Source organism: Dama dama, chromosome 12 (genome assembly GCF_033118175.1).
Source record: "Dama dama isolate Ldn47 chromosome 12, ASM3311817v1, whole genome shotgun sequence".
Taxonomy (NCBI): Eukaryota; Metazoa; Chordata; class Mammalia; order Artiodactyla; family Cervidae; genus Dama; species Dama dama.
In genome coordinates, this window is record NC_083692.1 from 95,549,455 (window position 1) to 95,566,229 (window position 16,775).

The following is a 16,775-nucleotide window of genomic DNA, read 5'->3' on the forward strand; positions in this document are numbered from 1 at the left end:
GACTGCTATGGGCTTCCTTCCCAGGGGCTGCAGTGCAGAGGGAGGGGGATCCGTGCCTTTGGGCCCACCCTAGCAGCTTTGCGCCAACAAGAAAAGGGTGAACACCCTAGGTGAGCAAATTAGGAGAAGGCCTTTTCTTCAGGGCACCCAGCCCCAAAGTACACGCCTTGGCGAGCAGAAGGAGGTCTGGATTTCAGCCCTGATACACTCATGCAGAGAACAGAGTCACAGAGAGGTCCTGCACGCCTTCCAGACCCCTGGGAGAAGGCAGGGTGGGGGGCAGGGCTCAGCAAGCCTCTTCTGCAAAGGGCCAGACAGGATAAGTAAGTTAGCTTATGGTGCCTGTGTTGTGTGGTAACCAGTACTCAACCCTGCTGGCATAGCAGGAAAGCAGTTCCTGACAATACATAAATGAATGGTGCTGGCTGCCTTCCAATAAAACTTTATTTATGGGCGCCAAAATAGAAATTTCATATCATTTTCACTAGTCACAAAATGTAACTCTTCTATTCACTTTTTTCAATCATTTCAGGCTAGTGTCTGCCAACCCCTGTGTACTGTGCTATTTAGTACCTCAGTTGTGTCTGACTCTCTGCAACCCCATGGGCTGCAGCCCGCCAGGCTCCTCTGTCCATGGGGATTCTCCAGGGAAGAATACTGGAGTGGGTTGCCATGTCCTCCTCTAGGGGATCTTCCCAACCCAGGGATTAAGCCAGGTCTCCCACATTGCAGGTGGATTCTTTCCCATCTGGGCCACAACGGAAGCCCAAGAATACTGGAGTAGGTAGCCTATCCCTTCTCCGGGGGATCTTCCTGACCCAGGAGTCAAAGCAGGATCTCCTGCATTGCAGGCGGATTCTGCACCAGCTGAGCCACAGGGAAGACCACCAAGCCCTGAGGTGGGTGAGAGGAAAGGGCGCTGGATTTACTGGATTTGTGACTTTGGGCAGGTTGCTTGCCATCTCTGAGCCTCAGCTTGCTCATCTGAAAAATGGGGATAAAAATACCCCCCTGTGAAGAGTCTGATGAGGTTTAGCACCAGTTGATGCAAAGTGCCCGGCACAGGGTAGATGATTGTAAATGGTAGTTTTTCTTTCTTTCTTTCTTTTCCTTTCTTTCTCCCTTCCTCCTCTCCCCCTTCCCTCCCTCCTGCCTTTTATCTGTGGCCACCCTGTAAACGACCAGCTGGAAAGTCCAAGACAGGCTCCCTGGACTTGTATCTCAGCTGTGCCACTGAATCACTCAATTTGGACCCTGATCCTGAGCCTCATGTCCCTTCTGTGAAAATGGGGGCTTGGATCCATCTCAGGGGACCATTCCAACACTAATTATATCTAAATGCTTAACAAGAGACAGAAATTATGCCAAACTCCCAATAGTGTTTATGTCAAGAATCTTCTGGCAAGGGCGGGGAGGAACCTGTTTTTCATACTAATGAATTGCTCTGAGGATGAAGAGGCAAATTCAGTAAAACATGCCTTTGTCACAGCCTGCGCTCTGCAGGCAGGGTGCATGCGCAGGTAGGGGTGCAGACCGGGCTGCCGGGAGGGCCTCAGCCTGGCAGATGCGGGGCCGGCTTTCCCACCGGACCCCTCTCCGGGCCTCGGCGTGCTCATCCGTGAAAGAGGCCGCAGCTCCTAGCAGCTGTCCCTGCTCCTGACGAGACGGCAGTGGGTCCCAGGCAATGTTGTATCCCTTAAACCCACAGCAGCTGTGTTGTGGCACCGTCGGGGGACTGGGGCAGGGTGTGCCTGAGATCCGCTGGGCATTTTAGGGTGTCCAGAGTCCCCGAGGCTCCCCTGGGATGTGAGGGCCATTCCTTTCCTGCCCGTTTTTGTGCAGAAAGATGGGGGCAGGGGTTGTCCTAGCTCCCCAAACTGGCAGGTGGCTCTGCTTGTCTACATCTGCTTGTGTGGAAGGCTGCAGGTTGCGGTGAGGACCGCAGGCGCTGGGACTCGTGGGCAGGAGGGTGAGACCCAGGCCTTCCTCATTCCGGGACTGAGCACGTGCCATCATCCTCTGGAGACGGGCGCTCTGCGTGGGCAGCGGGACATTTCCCAGCACCCAGAGGTTTCAAGGAACTTCCCCTTTCCACATTGACTTGGGAAACACAGAATATTTATAAAGTTCATCATTATTGAAATGGAACATGAAAATCAGAAGTCAGAGAGAAACCCCAGTCATGGGGCCATCTTCCACAAGCCCTGAAGTCACGCTCTGTGCTCCTTTTCTGTCTCTGTGAGCAGATGTGGTCCTACCGTCACGGCGACAAGAGGATCCATGCATGGAATTCTCCAAGACAGGTCTCTGTCTCAGGGGCTGCTGAGTCTTACTGATTCACTCATTCACTTGCCCTCTAGAGCCCCTGCCCTGTACAGTGGGGAGGTGGTTAGAGGGGGTGCAACTAATGGAGCTGTCAGATGAGCTGTTAGGGACGAGATGTGGGGTAAGTGCTGGGACCTGGCGGATGGGGGCCAAGAGGGCCCTGGGGGGCCCAGCAATTGGGCAAAGCCTCCTGGAAGGGGTGGTGGCTCAGCGGACTCCTGAAGGACAGGCAGGAATTTTCTAAGCTGAAGGGCGGAGGTTGGAGGTGCCATGCTAGGCAACAGAGGCTTGAAGTCAGGGAGGAGAGAGGGACTGGGATTCACAGGGTCTGGGAAGCCAACCAACGTGCTTGAATAGAAAAGTTATTCCCTTTTCTAAAATTTGCCCCCGTCTGAAAAGCAGGACTGATCACCCTAGCCCCTCCCTCCTTTCCAGGGCTGGAAGAAAGACCAAGGGCATTAATGTCTGGCCTAGGACAGAAGCTTGGAGCACAGTGCTGGGGTGTAAGCTCTTGGTTTCATTCCGCTGTGTGTGCCCACAGGCCACCACTTAACAGACGGTGGGGAAACCAGGTCAGGGGGTCTCAGTCACTTCCAGTTGTAACCATGGCGACTTTGGAAGTAGAACCCCACCAACGCAAGAGTCCCTTCCCTGCCCGCACCTTCCCTGCAGGGTAAGCTAAGCTCCCGGAGGCTGTCTGGCCCCCACAGTGTCCGTCTTCATCTGTGGCACCCACGCCATGCCTGCTGCAGGCCCCCTGGCATTGCTGAGGACCAGACACCTCCTCCCACCGGCCTTGGCCTCCACCACAGGCCCCCACACCACCCGGCAGGAAGGCCCCAAGGCCCAACCACACGCTGAGACTCACTGTAGGTAGGGGGATTTTAGGGGCCTTCTGCACCCCCTTGGGGGCAGAGGAACTGGGGTACAGAGCTCCATGAAGCCTCCTCTCTGCCATGTCTGCAGGGGACCCCACATACCTCACCTCCAATGAGCATTCTGACCCCAAAGGAGGGGCTGGGGGCAGGGCCCACTCTAGCAGGGAACTGACGCCCAGCCTCCTCTCTGGGTGGGGGAGCTGCTCTTAACAAGGCTCCCGAAGGCCGGATGCCCTTGGAGCCTCTCACGTGGCTCTGTTTCCCTTCTGGATCGTGGCCCGAATGGCGGGAGGGCCGGCCCAGGCGAGAACCCAAGGCAAGCCCAGTGCATCTCCAAACAGTGTCCCCTCCTGCCCTGCCAGAGACACGGCACCCAGCCGGCACACGGGCCTGCAGTCAGCAACGGGCTCCCTGGTGGTGGTGACCAGTAATGCCCGCTGCGTGGCTGAGCCTGGTAGCTGGTTGACCTCAGGCAGGCTACCTCTGTATGCCTCCCTTTCTTCCAGTGTCAAATGGGAGTTGCAGGGGTTCGCAGAGAGAACAGACCCACAGGCCCTGAGAACAGAGTCACCCACGGCTGTCCTGGTGGGGGAGGGGTTCCCCGGGAGACTGAGACAGGTTGAAACATTCCCCTGTGTTCGCATTTCGCCCTTGTCTAGGCATTATTTTTTGCTATTATAAGCAACCCTGTGATGAACATCTCCATGCAAAGAACATTTTGTTTCTTTCAGATTATTTCCCTAGAAACTGAATTTCTGGAACAGGAATTACTGGTCAAAGGGGAGGGATATTTTCAGTCTTGTTACACTTCGCTTAATTGTTTTCTAGCCTGGCTGTGCAGTGTGGGGGAGGGGGTCACTGTCGGCCACTTCTGACCATGCAGTGGGGAGGGCCCTGGAGCTGCTGTGAGGGGGCTGAGGACAGAGGGCATCCTCAGCAAGGAGGAGAGGGCTCTGCCACTTAGGCTGGACGGGGCGAGGGAAGAGGGGAGCAGAAGGGGCTGAGGGGGAGCCATCGGGAGGCCACATCCAGGGCTTGAGCCCGTCAGAGACCAGAGAATGCACAGCGGGTGAGTTGAGAGTTATGTTTCATTCGGGCAAAATCAGGACTGTAGCGGGCGGGACAGAGTTTCAGACAGCTCTGAGAAGCTACTCCAAGGAGGCAGAGGGGAAGGTCAGTGTGTATGTGATTTTGGTGAAGGGGGTATACATCAGTCGAGCACATATTTTTTTTGCAGAAGGTTTCTGCTAGTCACGAAGAGCACTCGTCACCATGAAGGATTTCAGGGCTTTCTAGACATGAGGAGGTGCAAGAATCAGGCTCATAGAATCGGCTCCTGAAACTATCTGTCGAAGCCCTGTTCCGCCAGTTTTTCCAGGGCACAGTGCCTCAGCGCCGCCCTCCACCCTGAACTCCTTCAGGGGCTGTTGTTGCAAGTCAGCTGTTACAAGTCAGCAGCTGCGGCTGCGCATGGTTTAATCCTTGTAGGAGGTTCGTGGCAAGTGCCGATTTGTAGCTGACAGGAGCAGATAAGTCTCAGATCTAAAGGACTGACATGATGGTGCCAGGAGCCCAGCCTGGGATGGAGTGCCCGCCTGGCCTGAAACAAATGGCAGCCTCCCTGAGCCTCAGTTTCACATCTGTGAAATGGGCGTGACCCTTCGCCTGCCTCCCGGCGGCGCTGGGAATGGAATGAAAGATAGGAAATGACTTTGAGAGTTGCCTCGGGTACTGTGGGTTCTTTGTCCACGGCATCCACTGGCGTGAGTAGGGGGGAGGGCGGTGGGGGGTGTTACTTCAGTTTAAAAAAAATCACCAGTTTCAGGATGAGGATTGAGCAAGCTGGGCAGTCTCACATGGAGGTCACTGGAGGGTTGGAGCACCCGGGCAGGGTGAACACAAGCTCCCCAGGACTGGGGGGTCTGAGCATGGCACATTGGACGGGGAGGGGACTGGGCAGGGAGCCCCAGCTTTGCGGGCGGCCAAGCTGCGCTCTCTCAAGCCGCCTCCACTTACTTGCTTGTTAGTGACTGAGGGTTTTGAGAATTCCCTCCACTGCTGGAGATGAGAGGACCCCAGTATCAGACGTACCACATGCATACTATGAGAGTTCAGTGCTAAGGCTGACCTGTGATCACCCCCATCACTTTATTATCCTGCCACCTCATTCCCCAGCTACGAGTGGGCCACACGGAGGCAGAGGAAGGATTGAGTGGAAGTAGGGCTTGCCACGCCTTTACGTGTCCTTGCAGCAGCAAACCCAATGTGCTGTAACATGCCCAGCGCTCCTTACCAGCTGTGTGACCTCAGATGAGTTTCCTAAGCTCTCTGTGCCTTTGTTTCCTCCTCCATCCAACAGAGGCTGATGTGTGAATTAAGCTGAGCCGCTACTGACAGAATGCCCAGAGCCAGGCCTCGCTGTCACCGGCTGCTGTCAGGGCCCAGATCCCAGGTTTCGGACCCCGCCGCTGTGGCACAGAGCCCGTTCCTCCACCCACTGGCTGTGTGACCTTGGTTAGGTCAATTGCCCAACCCTACAAAGAGCTGGTCCCCTCCTCTGTAAAGATGCGGGTCGTGGGGCCCCCGAGGCACTCCAGGCTGACAGTGAGCGCTCAGTGTGACTGTTGGCTGAGGGCCTCAGAGAGGACCCCACAAAAACCAGCAGAGCTGGCCCCGGAGCCACAGCTGCCCCAGTGGGGGCACACGCTCCCTACCAGAGGAGCGCACCCCTTGCCCCACCCCCGGGGCTCCTACACCCACGGGCAGGTAGTCACACCAACCCATGCACTCAGCAACTCCTGCAGACCAGCCAGGCCACGCGACAGCTGAGACCGTCCCTCGGTCAGTTCAAAACGCTCCCCGGGCAGAAAGCCTTCAGCGGTGCCCAGGTGCCAGCAAGGCCAAGCTGTTCTGGCCACTGAATCCCTTTCCACTCCCCTCCCCTTTCTCCAGCTGACCTAGACCATCACAAGTTCTCAGAGTACGCCCCATGGCTCGTGCTGCCTCCCTGGGCCTCGAGAAATGACCCACCTTTCCAACACACCTGTCTGATTTCCACTTATTGCCCCAGACCCGATTCCAAAGACACCTGCTCCACGACACCTCCCCGGATCCCCAGGGCCAGAAATGGCTGCTGTCCCAGACCGTCCTGCCCATGCACACTTACTCACACTCCGATGCGTACACTCCCATGCACACTCAGGCACTGGCATACACGTTCTTGCGTGCACACATACGTGTGTTCACACACACATACCCACTCACATCCTTCAGCACCTCGAGACCAGTGGCCTTGCCCTGACCATCTCCTCCTCTCTCATGTTAGCTCTCCATCGTTATTGACTTGGTCTGGCCCTCAGAAAGGGGGTGGGAAGGGAGCAGGGCTGGGAGGCGACAGCTGTTGGTTCGCATTTGAGCTTTGCTCCTGAGTAATCTGGAGGCATCACTTACTCGCCGGCAGCCCCTGCACTGACCTTGGAGTGCCACTAACCAGAAAAAGGGTGCCAAGCACCCCGCTCAGGACCTGGCACGTGAGCACTCAGTAAAGGCTCGCTTGTCAATCACTTACTAGCCATTCACCAGTACAACTCACGGATGCTGGCTGTGCACCAGTCTGCCGGGGTCGCTAGAGTCACTACCCGCCCTTCCCTTGAGCTCCTAGTCTGGTCCCAGGCTGTGGCTCACCAGCATTTAGGGGTGTATGCTCTGGGAGGTCTCCAATCAAGACCACTTTCAGGAGCCTAAAGTACCCTGACCATCACCATCCTTTCTCTTGTCACAGGAAAAAAACTAAAAAGGGATAATAGTTTGTGACTGTTACTTATTACCTCAACTTAGTCCCAGGGAGTTCTGTGGGTGTCTTCTCTGTAAGGAAAATGAACACTGTTTTTGCAAAGCTCTGGCAGGAAGCCTTTGCCTAGCTTGCTTCTGATGCTTGAAGGACAGAGAGAAAGCTCCACCTGTGGACTTAGTCTTGAGCGCCCACTACCTGGTCCTGGCCCTCCACCCTTCAAAGCAGACTCTGTGTTTACTTCCAGAAAATTATGAGATGCACTGAAAAAAAAAATCAGTTCTTTCATGAGCGAAGGGCGGAAGTTTGGTCATTTCAGCCAAATATTGGGTAATACTGGTTTGTGATAGTAAACAGTTGAATGAAGATAACACTCATGCGAGTGGGCTCTAGTAACTTGGCATCTGGGAATTTCTGCTTCAAAGCTTATTTTAGGATAACCAGAAATTGGGTCTCCTTGGAGAAGAGGGTCACCTCTGATTTTCATAAAAGCGTAAGGCAAGGAGTCAGACACATGGTTTGCAGCTGGCTCCCAGGGTACTAGAGGGGCACTTCCCCTTTGTAAGCTCCTCCACTTCCCTCTTCTCAAGAATGAGATAGGACTTCCCAGGGAGCCGGCTCCCGGGATGTAGGTGAAACTGCCCGCCTGTTTCACTGGCTCTCCCAGGAGCTCGGGTGTGGGATGAGCAAGGGTCTGGGTTCAGGGGCCAGCCCAGCCTTCAGCACAGAACCCCTCAATCACCAGTCCTTGCTGACCCTCACGGCAAAGCAGCTCATGGCTGTACCCATCGCAAGACAGAGAGGAAGAGGGAGAGGAGAAGAATTTTCTAGAATTTCACAGCCTTTCCCTTCCCCCATCCCTTCTGGCTTCCACAGCCCTTGCCCTGGGATCATGCCCATTTCACAAATGAGAAGATGAGTTTCCGCAGAAGGTGGAATTGTCTGAGACCCAACAGCAGGGGACTGAGGCAGCCTCAACCAGAATGCAGGACTCCAGCTTCCAAATGTCACATTTTGTCCCAATCAGCCCAACACAGGGCTGGTGTTCAGCAGGGATTGGCTGAAATGCTGCCTCTCGGTCCTGAGGTCCCAGCTCAGGGTGCTCTTCTGGGCTAGTAGCAGTGGGAAGGTAGAAACAAGACCAGCACGAGACACCACACAGGCTACAGGCTGCCCCGCAGCCGGGAGAAGTCCTGGCTGCCCATCTGTGAAGTCGGAAAGTCAGAAGACAGGAGCAACAATGTCTAAACTGAGACTGACTGGGCCTTTCATTCATCAGTTCACACACACGATTGAACCCCTGCTATAAACTGGGACAGTGGGGTAGATAATGACAGATCCTACACCTGTCTGTAGTCTGGGAGAGAGGTAAACCGATCGTTAGCCCAAGAAGGTTAGTGTCTCAGCAAAGGGCCTATAGGAGGAAGGAGGGAATCAGTAACCTTGGGAGACCTCAGAGACAACTCCCCAGGGGAGGCTATGCCTGAGCAGAACCTTGAATAACTCCAAAGTGCACAGCAAGGAAGATAAAGGAATTTCAAACAACGGGGATGACATGAATAAAGGGGCAAATATTTATAAGAAATAGCGGATTCTCATATGGGTATGGTGGTTCTGTGTGATAATTTGTACTATAAGAGGTAGAGGGTAATGGGAAAGGGCAATGACACTCATTGTCTGTAGTCCTTACAATAGTCCTGTGGGCTTGCTACTATTAGCATATTTCACAGATGAGGAAAGGAGGTTCTGAGCAGGCCAGAGCAAGGCTTCTCACTGAAACTGAGTCCTGACCCCTGGTGGCTGAACATATTATAGTGCCTTCATGAGAAAAGATGGGGCTTCAAAGGACATTTCTTTAGGAATGCTATTAGGACACTTAAATGCCAGTAGCAGAAACCCAGTTCTGAGAGTCTGGGATTGGTGGTGGTTGGGGATTGGCTTAGAACTGAAGAGATCAAGGTCCAGCTTCAGCCTGGACTCGGTCACTCAAATGTCATCATAAATTTGCCTTTCTCCAGCTTGCAACTAGTTTCATCCTAGGCTGCTTCATTTTCAGTTAAAGTTTCCCTGGGGTGCCGCCAGAAGCTCCAACTTACATCTTCCCACCTTAGTACCCACTCTTCATGCAAAATATGCCCCTTTCCTCCTGTTCCAACAGAAAATTTTAAGCTTATGTTGCATTGGCTGGTTTGGGTCATATCTCTACCGCTATACCCAGACCTGGAGCCAAGGCAGTGAATAATAGGTAAATCTCACCTCACCCACATGGATAGGGTAAGTGAAGTTTGGATCCCAAAGAAGAATCCAGGTACCATTACCAAGAGAAGGGGAATTGATGAGGGGAAGGTAAAAATGAGATGTTTCCATAAGCCATTACTGAATGGCAGATACTCTATTATGGGCTCTCCTAAAACCCCATTAATGTCTTCTTCAAGTGTCAGGGAAAAAATGGGCCATGAAGGAATATTAACCCTACTAGGATCTCTAGACATGTGTAACATAAGAGAGTCTACAGAGGATGGGAATCCAACTTCTCTGGCATGGATGGCAAGCTAAGTAAAGGCGGAAGGGCTCCATACCACCAGACACTGTGAAGTTAAATATGCATGGTAACCATCTTTTATAAGAGGACAGAAATTCTATATGCTGAGGAGCAAACAGAAGGAGAAAAAAAGGCTGTTTAAAACAGGCAAAAAAAAAAAGGGGAGGGGGACAGGAAATTTTAGAAAAGATGGGACAAATATAAAACACAAAATCTCATTGAATAAATTAATCAAAATCCACCAGTAATCATAGGTAATATAAGTGGAATATGTTGTGCCAATTAAAAAAAATGAAGGGTGTTAGATATGATTTTTTAAATCCAAACAAATATTTTTACAAGAGATAGACTTAAGGAAACAAAAATGTAGAACGTATAAGGAAGGAGACATAAGATATACTAGGCAAATAGTAACCAAAAGAAATCTGGGTAGCTGTATTAATATCAAAGTGAACTGTAGGCAAAAAGGATTACTAAACATAAAGATGGTCACCACCTTTTGAAAAAAGATTCAGTTGACTAGAAGGAAAAGAATTCTAGACCTGTATATACCAAATAAACTCGCTTCAAAAAGTAAAATTGACAGAACTATAAAGAGAGATTAATCATTAACATGAACAATATTAAGAATGAAAGGGAGATACTATTATAGATTTTGCAAAGATTAAGAAAGAGAATAAGAACACTGTGATCAATTTTATGCCCAAACAAGGGAAAACTCAAATGCAGTGAACAAATTCCTAGCAAAACAGAATTTGCCAAAACTGACTTGGGAAGAAATAGAAAGTGTGAATGATCCTATAACCTTTAAAAATAAAGTGAAAGAAACACGAGAAGTACTTGGTTTTGCTAAGGAGTTCTACCAAACACTCAAGGAACAGATCATTCCAGTTCTCCTTGGACTCTTCAGAGGAGAGAAAAGGGGAAATTCTCCTGTTCATTTAATGAGACCAGCAGAGTGTAAGATCATAAAAATGAGAAACAACTCAGATGTCCATCAAAAAGTGAACAGATAAATAAATTGGTGTATCTTCCCATAATGGAATACTTTCTGACAGTGAAAATGAACTACAGGTCCACGTGTCAACACAGCTTAATCTCAAAAGTATAATGTTAAACAACAACTTAAAAAAAGGTAGTACATAAAAAAAAAACCCTAAAACATGATCCCATTTATATAAAAGTAAAATGCTGGCAGAACAACACAATGTATTGTTTACCAATACATACATATTTGCTGAAACAAGTCAGAGGTTGGTAAATTCTGTTACTTAACCTGAGAGGTGGTTACACTGGTATGCATTTTAATATTCTTTAATATTTTAAGCCACACATATATGCTTTTTATATAATCTCTTTGATGTATTTTATTTAAAAATATTTAAGGACAGAATCCGGAGAAGGCAATGGCACCCCACTCCAGTACTCTTGCCTGGAAAATCCCATGGACGGAGGAGCCTGGTGGGCTGCAGTCCATGGGGTTGCTAAGAGTCGGACATGACTGAGCGACTTCACTTTCACTTTTCACTTTCCTGCATTGGAGAAGGAGATGGCAACCCACTCCAGTGTTCTTGCCTGGAGAGTCCCAGGGACGGGGGAGCCTGGTGGGTTCTATGGGGTTGCAGAGAGTCAGACACGACTGAGCGACTTCGCAGAAGCAGCAAGGACAGAATCGCCTATAGCAGAAGATCTATCTGAGTAGAGGAGTTATTCGAGGTGTTTAGTGTCTTCCTTTTGTTAGTCTCTAGGTTCTGAATCTTTTACTATGAACATATGATACTTCACAATCACATTATTTTAAGGGATTTTTAAGCCTTTTAGGAGAAGGGAGGTAATTTCGTAGCCTAGAGCTATCCTGTCTTCCATAATTTCACTAAAAGTCATTTTATCACAGTTCAGGCTCCGTCTGGAATGTTAATCCAAGGTTAGATCCCTGCCTGCTTGGTCAAATATGTACCCTGCTGGCATGGAGAACTGGAGCCTCTGAAATGCCAGGGGTGTGACCTTGACGTCCAGGTGAGAGTGGGGCTGGCCAGACCCGTGGCGAGAGGCTAGGCCATGAGAGGCCTCCAGCATCGGCTGAGCCAGGACATGCCAGGCGCTGAGGGAGGCGCAGGTGTCGGCTGTGGCTGCTGGCTGTGTCCCTGTCCACAGTCTTACAGAGTCAGGCAGCCACACGTACAGTGCCGCTCTGAAGGACTGCAAGAAGAGCAATGGTGCTCTTCTCTCTTTCTCTGGGGAAGGCAGTGAGTTTGATTCCTCTGGGGGCCAGAATCCCTTAACAGATGATGGCTAGAGCTGAGGCCAGGCACGAGCTTCAGTAGGACATGCGGAGAGGACCTGATCTCAGGACCAAGCGAAGGCTAGCTCCCAGCTTGGCACTGGATGTGGAAAGCCACTGCTCCAGCAGCCTAGGCAGGGAAGCATGAAGCTAGGCAGCATCCACTGCCTTAGAGCTGAAGCCAGATTTTATCCTGCCCTGGAGCTGCAGAGACCCAGGCAGAGTCTCCAGGGGCCACGGGTGGGCCAGGGTGGGCAGGACTTGCAGGGGCACCCCCAGAACCACAGCTGCTGGCAGATCCCCTTCCCTGCGCACTCAGATCCCCCAGTCATATTATGTGGCACGTAAGGTCTCCACGCCCCTGGCTGTTCCCACCAAAACAGATGGACAGGACTTTACACGATCGCCATAAATGGAAACGCAGTATCACTTGCGGAAAATGGAAGCACTTGTGCACACAGAAGCAATGACACGAGACAATGCCCCCCAAGTCTGTCCGGATTTCACTGCCTGATTAAAGCTCTGAGCCTGTGCTCGCTCCGGGTTATAAAGGGAGACCTGCATGCTGGGTGCTGAAAAACACACGCCCCCCGCCCCATGTGGAGTCATCCCTCTTGACCTCAGAAGGCTTGAGATAAAAAAAGATAAAGGAATTCTCATTTACTGAACATAGAGGAAGGAAAAGCAGGTCAGCCATCCACATTGCAGCATGCAACAGGCAAAGGTATTTTGTATACCTGGGTATGAAGACAGCCTTTCTGAAAATGTACATCAAATACTCTGTTAAAACCTTTCTTCCCAAGTGTTTGGCTAGCTTTCCTTCTGGGATCTTCAATCAGCTTGACTCAGCAGATACTAACTGAGGACTTACTATGTGCTGGCCACTCAGTAGGGGTTTGAAAGGCAAGCCCCGTGCCTTCAGGGACCACAGATTCTAGTGGAGAGGCAGACATATTCACCGCCGGTTTTAATGCAAGGCTGAACAAGTCTTTATGTCTTCTCCCAGCCTTCCCCCCCACTCATGCAAAACAGGATGTAGGTGTTCAGGAATCATTTTATCCAGACACAGAAATAGCAAACATTCACTGGGTTCAAACTATGAGCCAGGCAATATATGGGATACTTGTAGACATATTTTATAACACTTAATCCTTTCAAGGATTGGAAAGGTGGTTATCTTTACCTCTGCTTAGAGGGGTAAGGTAACTTGACCAAGGGTACACAGCATGTTAGAAGCCGACTTGGGAGTTGAAAGCCAGTCTCCTGAATGTTCCTCCGTGTTGGAACCCCTGTTGACGTGGGTGGTCCCCCCGCTCCCTTCCCCCCAATCCTGTCCCATCTCACCCCACCCTCCCCAGGGCCAGGCTGAGAAGAAGCAAAGGCCAGAGGCCGGATCTGGCCCTCCGGCCTTGCCGTGGTGCTCTCCTCACCCGGCCTGTGCTTGTATGCCCCCAGGAATCCAGCACGGTCCGGCACCGCGTACTCCAGAAACCTTCTCAGCTGCTGCAAGAGCCTTTGGGCGCTCAGGTTCCTCCAGAGACGCGGGGGAGGCCCCTGGGAGGAGCAGCCAGGGGCGCCACCGTCAGAGGAGCCGCCAGCAACACCCGCCCAGCAATCGGTGAGGACGCTGCCCTCCGAGACTGTGTAGACCCGGCCCCATGATGCTGAAGATAACTGCTCCCCATCACCAAGATTTGACCCACGGAGCCACCAATGACCCCAAAACCGCACAAACTACAGAGGACACGCACCACCTTGAGCCCGGGGGTGCTGGGGTCCTCTGGGCTGGGATGGAGCTGCCCTGCCATGCCCCGGGACTCCCCTGGGTCCGGGTCTGCCAAATCCCACGGGTTCAAAGCTCACGGTGGTGCTGGCCCTGGGTCACCAGCAGAGATGGCGGCACTTCTGAGGACCTGTGTGTGCGCAGAAACACGGGTGCCGTCTGGGCACCGCAGGGGGTGTTGCCATCCCAGCGCTCTGCGGGATGCAGGGAGGGAGGAGAAGGGAAAGCAAGGCCGTCGGTCTTTAATGGACACCTTCTGTGTGCCCGGTACTTCCCCTGCGTCGGCTTATGGCGTCCTTAGTAGCGCGGCTGGGATCGCTGATGCCCCTTTACCGGGTGGAGACAGGCTCAGAGAAGCGTGGGGCCGCTCAGCTAGAAGGTGCGTCTCGCACAGGACACTTACGAATCGCGGTGGAAGGAGGGAACAAACAGCAGGAGGATGGGTGGAAATCCAGGCGTCCAGCCCTTGCTCTTCGACGGGACCCTGCCGGTCTCTGCGGAGAGGCCTCGGCACTTCCCTGACTCAGCCGACGCTCCTGCAAGCGAGGCTCAGGTCCGGAGCCCGGGGGGCGCCCTTCATGCTGCAGTTCTGACTCTCTCTGGTGCTTTCCTTCTAGAAGGAGTGGCGTGGGGCGGATTAGCGGGGGGACACGTGAGGGGCGACCGGGAGGGCCAGCTTGGGGGGACGGGGAGGGGGACAGCAGGCCCGAGGCAGGGCGTTGATCCCAGCGCGCCCTCTGCTGGAGGCGGGGGTCCTGCGGCGGCCTCCCGCTTGGAGCAGCTCCTTATTCACTCTTCCCCCGGGGGTACCGCTCCGCTTTCCTAGTTTCAGGGTTGTTGAAGAGACCCAAGGAGGTGGGGGAGATGAGGATGCCCATGGGCTCCCCGCATGACCACTGCCCCCCCCTGAGCCCCCTCTTCCCCGGTTGCAAGACCCCCTCCTGGCGTCCCCTCCCCACCCACTCACGCCTTTTCAGTCCCCCCGCCCAGCCTTCCATGTGGCCATTGCCTTTGCCTCTCACTGCTCTCCTCACTCTCTGTGGCCTCATCGGCACCCCCGAAGCTACCAGGAGGCTTACCTGGAAGATTCCTCACAGATGTGTACCTTCCAGGTTCCTGCTGCAAGCTCTCGCTGTTTCTCAGCCTCACCTGGAGCATGTCCGCCTCTGCACCCTGACCTTTGCCCTGCAGCTGCTCCTCCCCAGGGGTCCCCCTCCCCAGATAGAAACCCTACCATTGGCTTCAAAGGTCCGTCTTGGCCCCGCCCTTCTCCTGGCTCCTGGCGGCTCCATGCTCTGGATGGACTTCGCTCCCAGGTGTCTCCACCTGGTTCTCTCCACCTGCCCTGCCCTCCCTTGGTCCCGCTGCCTTCCCCTCCATCAGGAAAACGGGAAAGCTTCCAGGATTCCCCCCTGGCCCACCCCTCCCCGTCCACTCTCTGTCCTGCAGCCAGAGTGGGCTGTGCAAAACAAAATGCAACCACGCCCAGAAAACCAGCCGGCAGGTCCCGCATGGTGGGCCCTTCTGTGCCCTCCAGAATCCTCCTTCCCCCCCACCCTCTCTTCTACCTCTTCACCCCAGCCCCACCAGCCTTCTCCTTTAGGTTTATTTATCTCACTGCTCCTTCCAGCTGCACCACACACAGAGCTGTTTCCATCACTTGAAAAGCTGCTCTTGTCCTTTCAGCCACGGGTGAAACATCCCTGTGATGTTTGATGAAATATCACTTTTCAGGGAGTCTTCCGGAGTCTTCCTTGACTGTCCCTATTGGGTCTGGCCTCCCACCCGCAACCCTGGAACTGTCCTCGGAAGCCATAGGCAGGCCTGTCATGCCTGCGTGGTCCCCTGACCCTTGTCTGCCAGTGAGTCCTGCCTGGTTCTATTGACCATTGTGTGTCTAGCTCCTCGGAGACTGTTTGGCCCACGTAGTGGGAGCTTTAAGCAATTTATCTGCCAATACACCTGAAGGCACGATTTGCCCCAGTGTTCCCCAGAGATGCTCAATCTGGTGGCTCGATTCCTCTGGAAATCTCAGAATCCCTCTCTTGGAAGTTTTCCCAGGAATCTGAGACAGGTGGGTCTCTATGTCATAGCCCAGGTAGATGGGGCATAAGACCGGTCTGGCTGATCACAGACCCAGCTGGTCAGGGCTGACGTCAGGGTGCCTACGTGCCAACTGCCACTGCAGATCTTTCTCTGAGCTGCCCCACCCTCCTGGAGACCTCCCGCATCCTCTGCTGGCTGCAGAAGTGGGGCGTGTGCTGCCCAGAGGAGAAGCCTCTGCACTGGGCCCCCAAATCCACATTTCGTGTTATCATGATGTTCCAATAAAGCTGTCAAAACAGATGCTGCCTTGCGGTTTTATTTTTTAACTTCCTGGTGAGGAAATACTCACCAAACTCCATCATACAGTGTGTCTTGATTTAGAAAAAGAATTATGATAAAATGTTGGGGTGGAAGCCAGCTGAGAAATTGCCTTGAAGGGTAAAAGAGTCCTCAGGAAAGGAGGTCTTATCTTGAAACATCATGTTGGAAATGAAGGACAGGCTGGTCAGAAGTTCAGATCTTCATCTGACTCATCTGGTGAGCCAGGTACATGGTACGCACTCAATCAGTGTTTGTGGAGGGAAATATTTCTGAAATTGTCAGATTCAGCGATGCCTTTGTTAGGTGGGAGAGAGAGACATCTTTAAAATGGAAAACTTGTCAATCAAAGAAGTCTTCTGCAGTGGAGAGTAAGTGAAGTGCAAGTGAAAAACCAGGTCAAGGATTCTATGCAAGGAATGATTCCCAAAGGCACTCATGAAAGGGCTTGGAAATGGGAAGGAGGGAGAGCTGACCAGAGTCCAGGTCACTGTTGGAAAAGCGGTGTCAGCAGTGAGTAGTGATCCCTAGGGTGGAAGGAGGAGGCTGGATGGAGTAGTGATCCCTAGGGTGGAATCCTGAACCTCGGGGACATTGCAGAAAGACACACCAAGACACACCTTGATGAATTCCCACAGGAAGCAGAGAAGAAATCGTTTGAGTCATCACAATCAAAGCTTACAGGAGCTGATCTGCCTGAAATGGATTTTCATATATTTCAGAGCAGAGAAGACAAAGCGTGTTAAGGGGTCCTTGGGGAAGATGAAAGTAGCAGACCGAGGCAGTCACTAGATAACGTCAAACAGTTCTAT

General features: G+C 52.5%; 1 protein-coding gene and 1 long non-coding RNA gene across 4 annotated transcripts in view; one reads left to right on the forward strand and one right to left on the reverse strand.

The window, feature by feature from the left end:
• Positions 1-16,775, forward strand: part of HRH2 (histamine receptor H2) — an 80,176-nt gene that overhangs the window by 31,174 nt on the left and 32,227 nt on the right. For 2 of the 3 annotated variants that reach the window (XM_061158168.1, XM_061158167.1), the window contains exon 3: positions 13,272-15,929. The exons of the other annotated variant lie outside the window; for it this stretch is intronic. In XM_061158168.1, coding sequence (XP_061014151.1) covers positions 13,272-13,464 — 193 coding nt within the window. In that variant the 3' untranslated portion in view covers positions 13,465-15,929. Of the gene's footprint in view, positions 1-13,271; positions 15,930-16,775 lie in introns of those variants that run through there. 3 annotated transcript variants of the gene reach the window in all.
• On the reverse strand, positions 10,316-14,811 carry LOC133066771 (uncharacterized). The gene is made up of 4 exons (XR_009695202.1): positions 14,679-14,811; positions 14,003-14,212; positions 13,568-13,793; positions 10,316-13,370 (listed from the first exon to the last, which is right to left on the reverse strand). It is a non-coding gene; the product is annotated as an uncharacterized LOC133066771 (long non-coding RNA).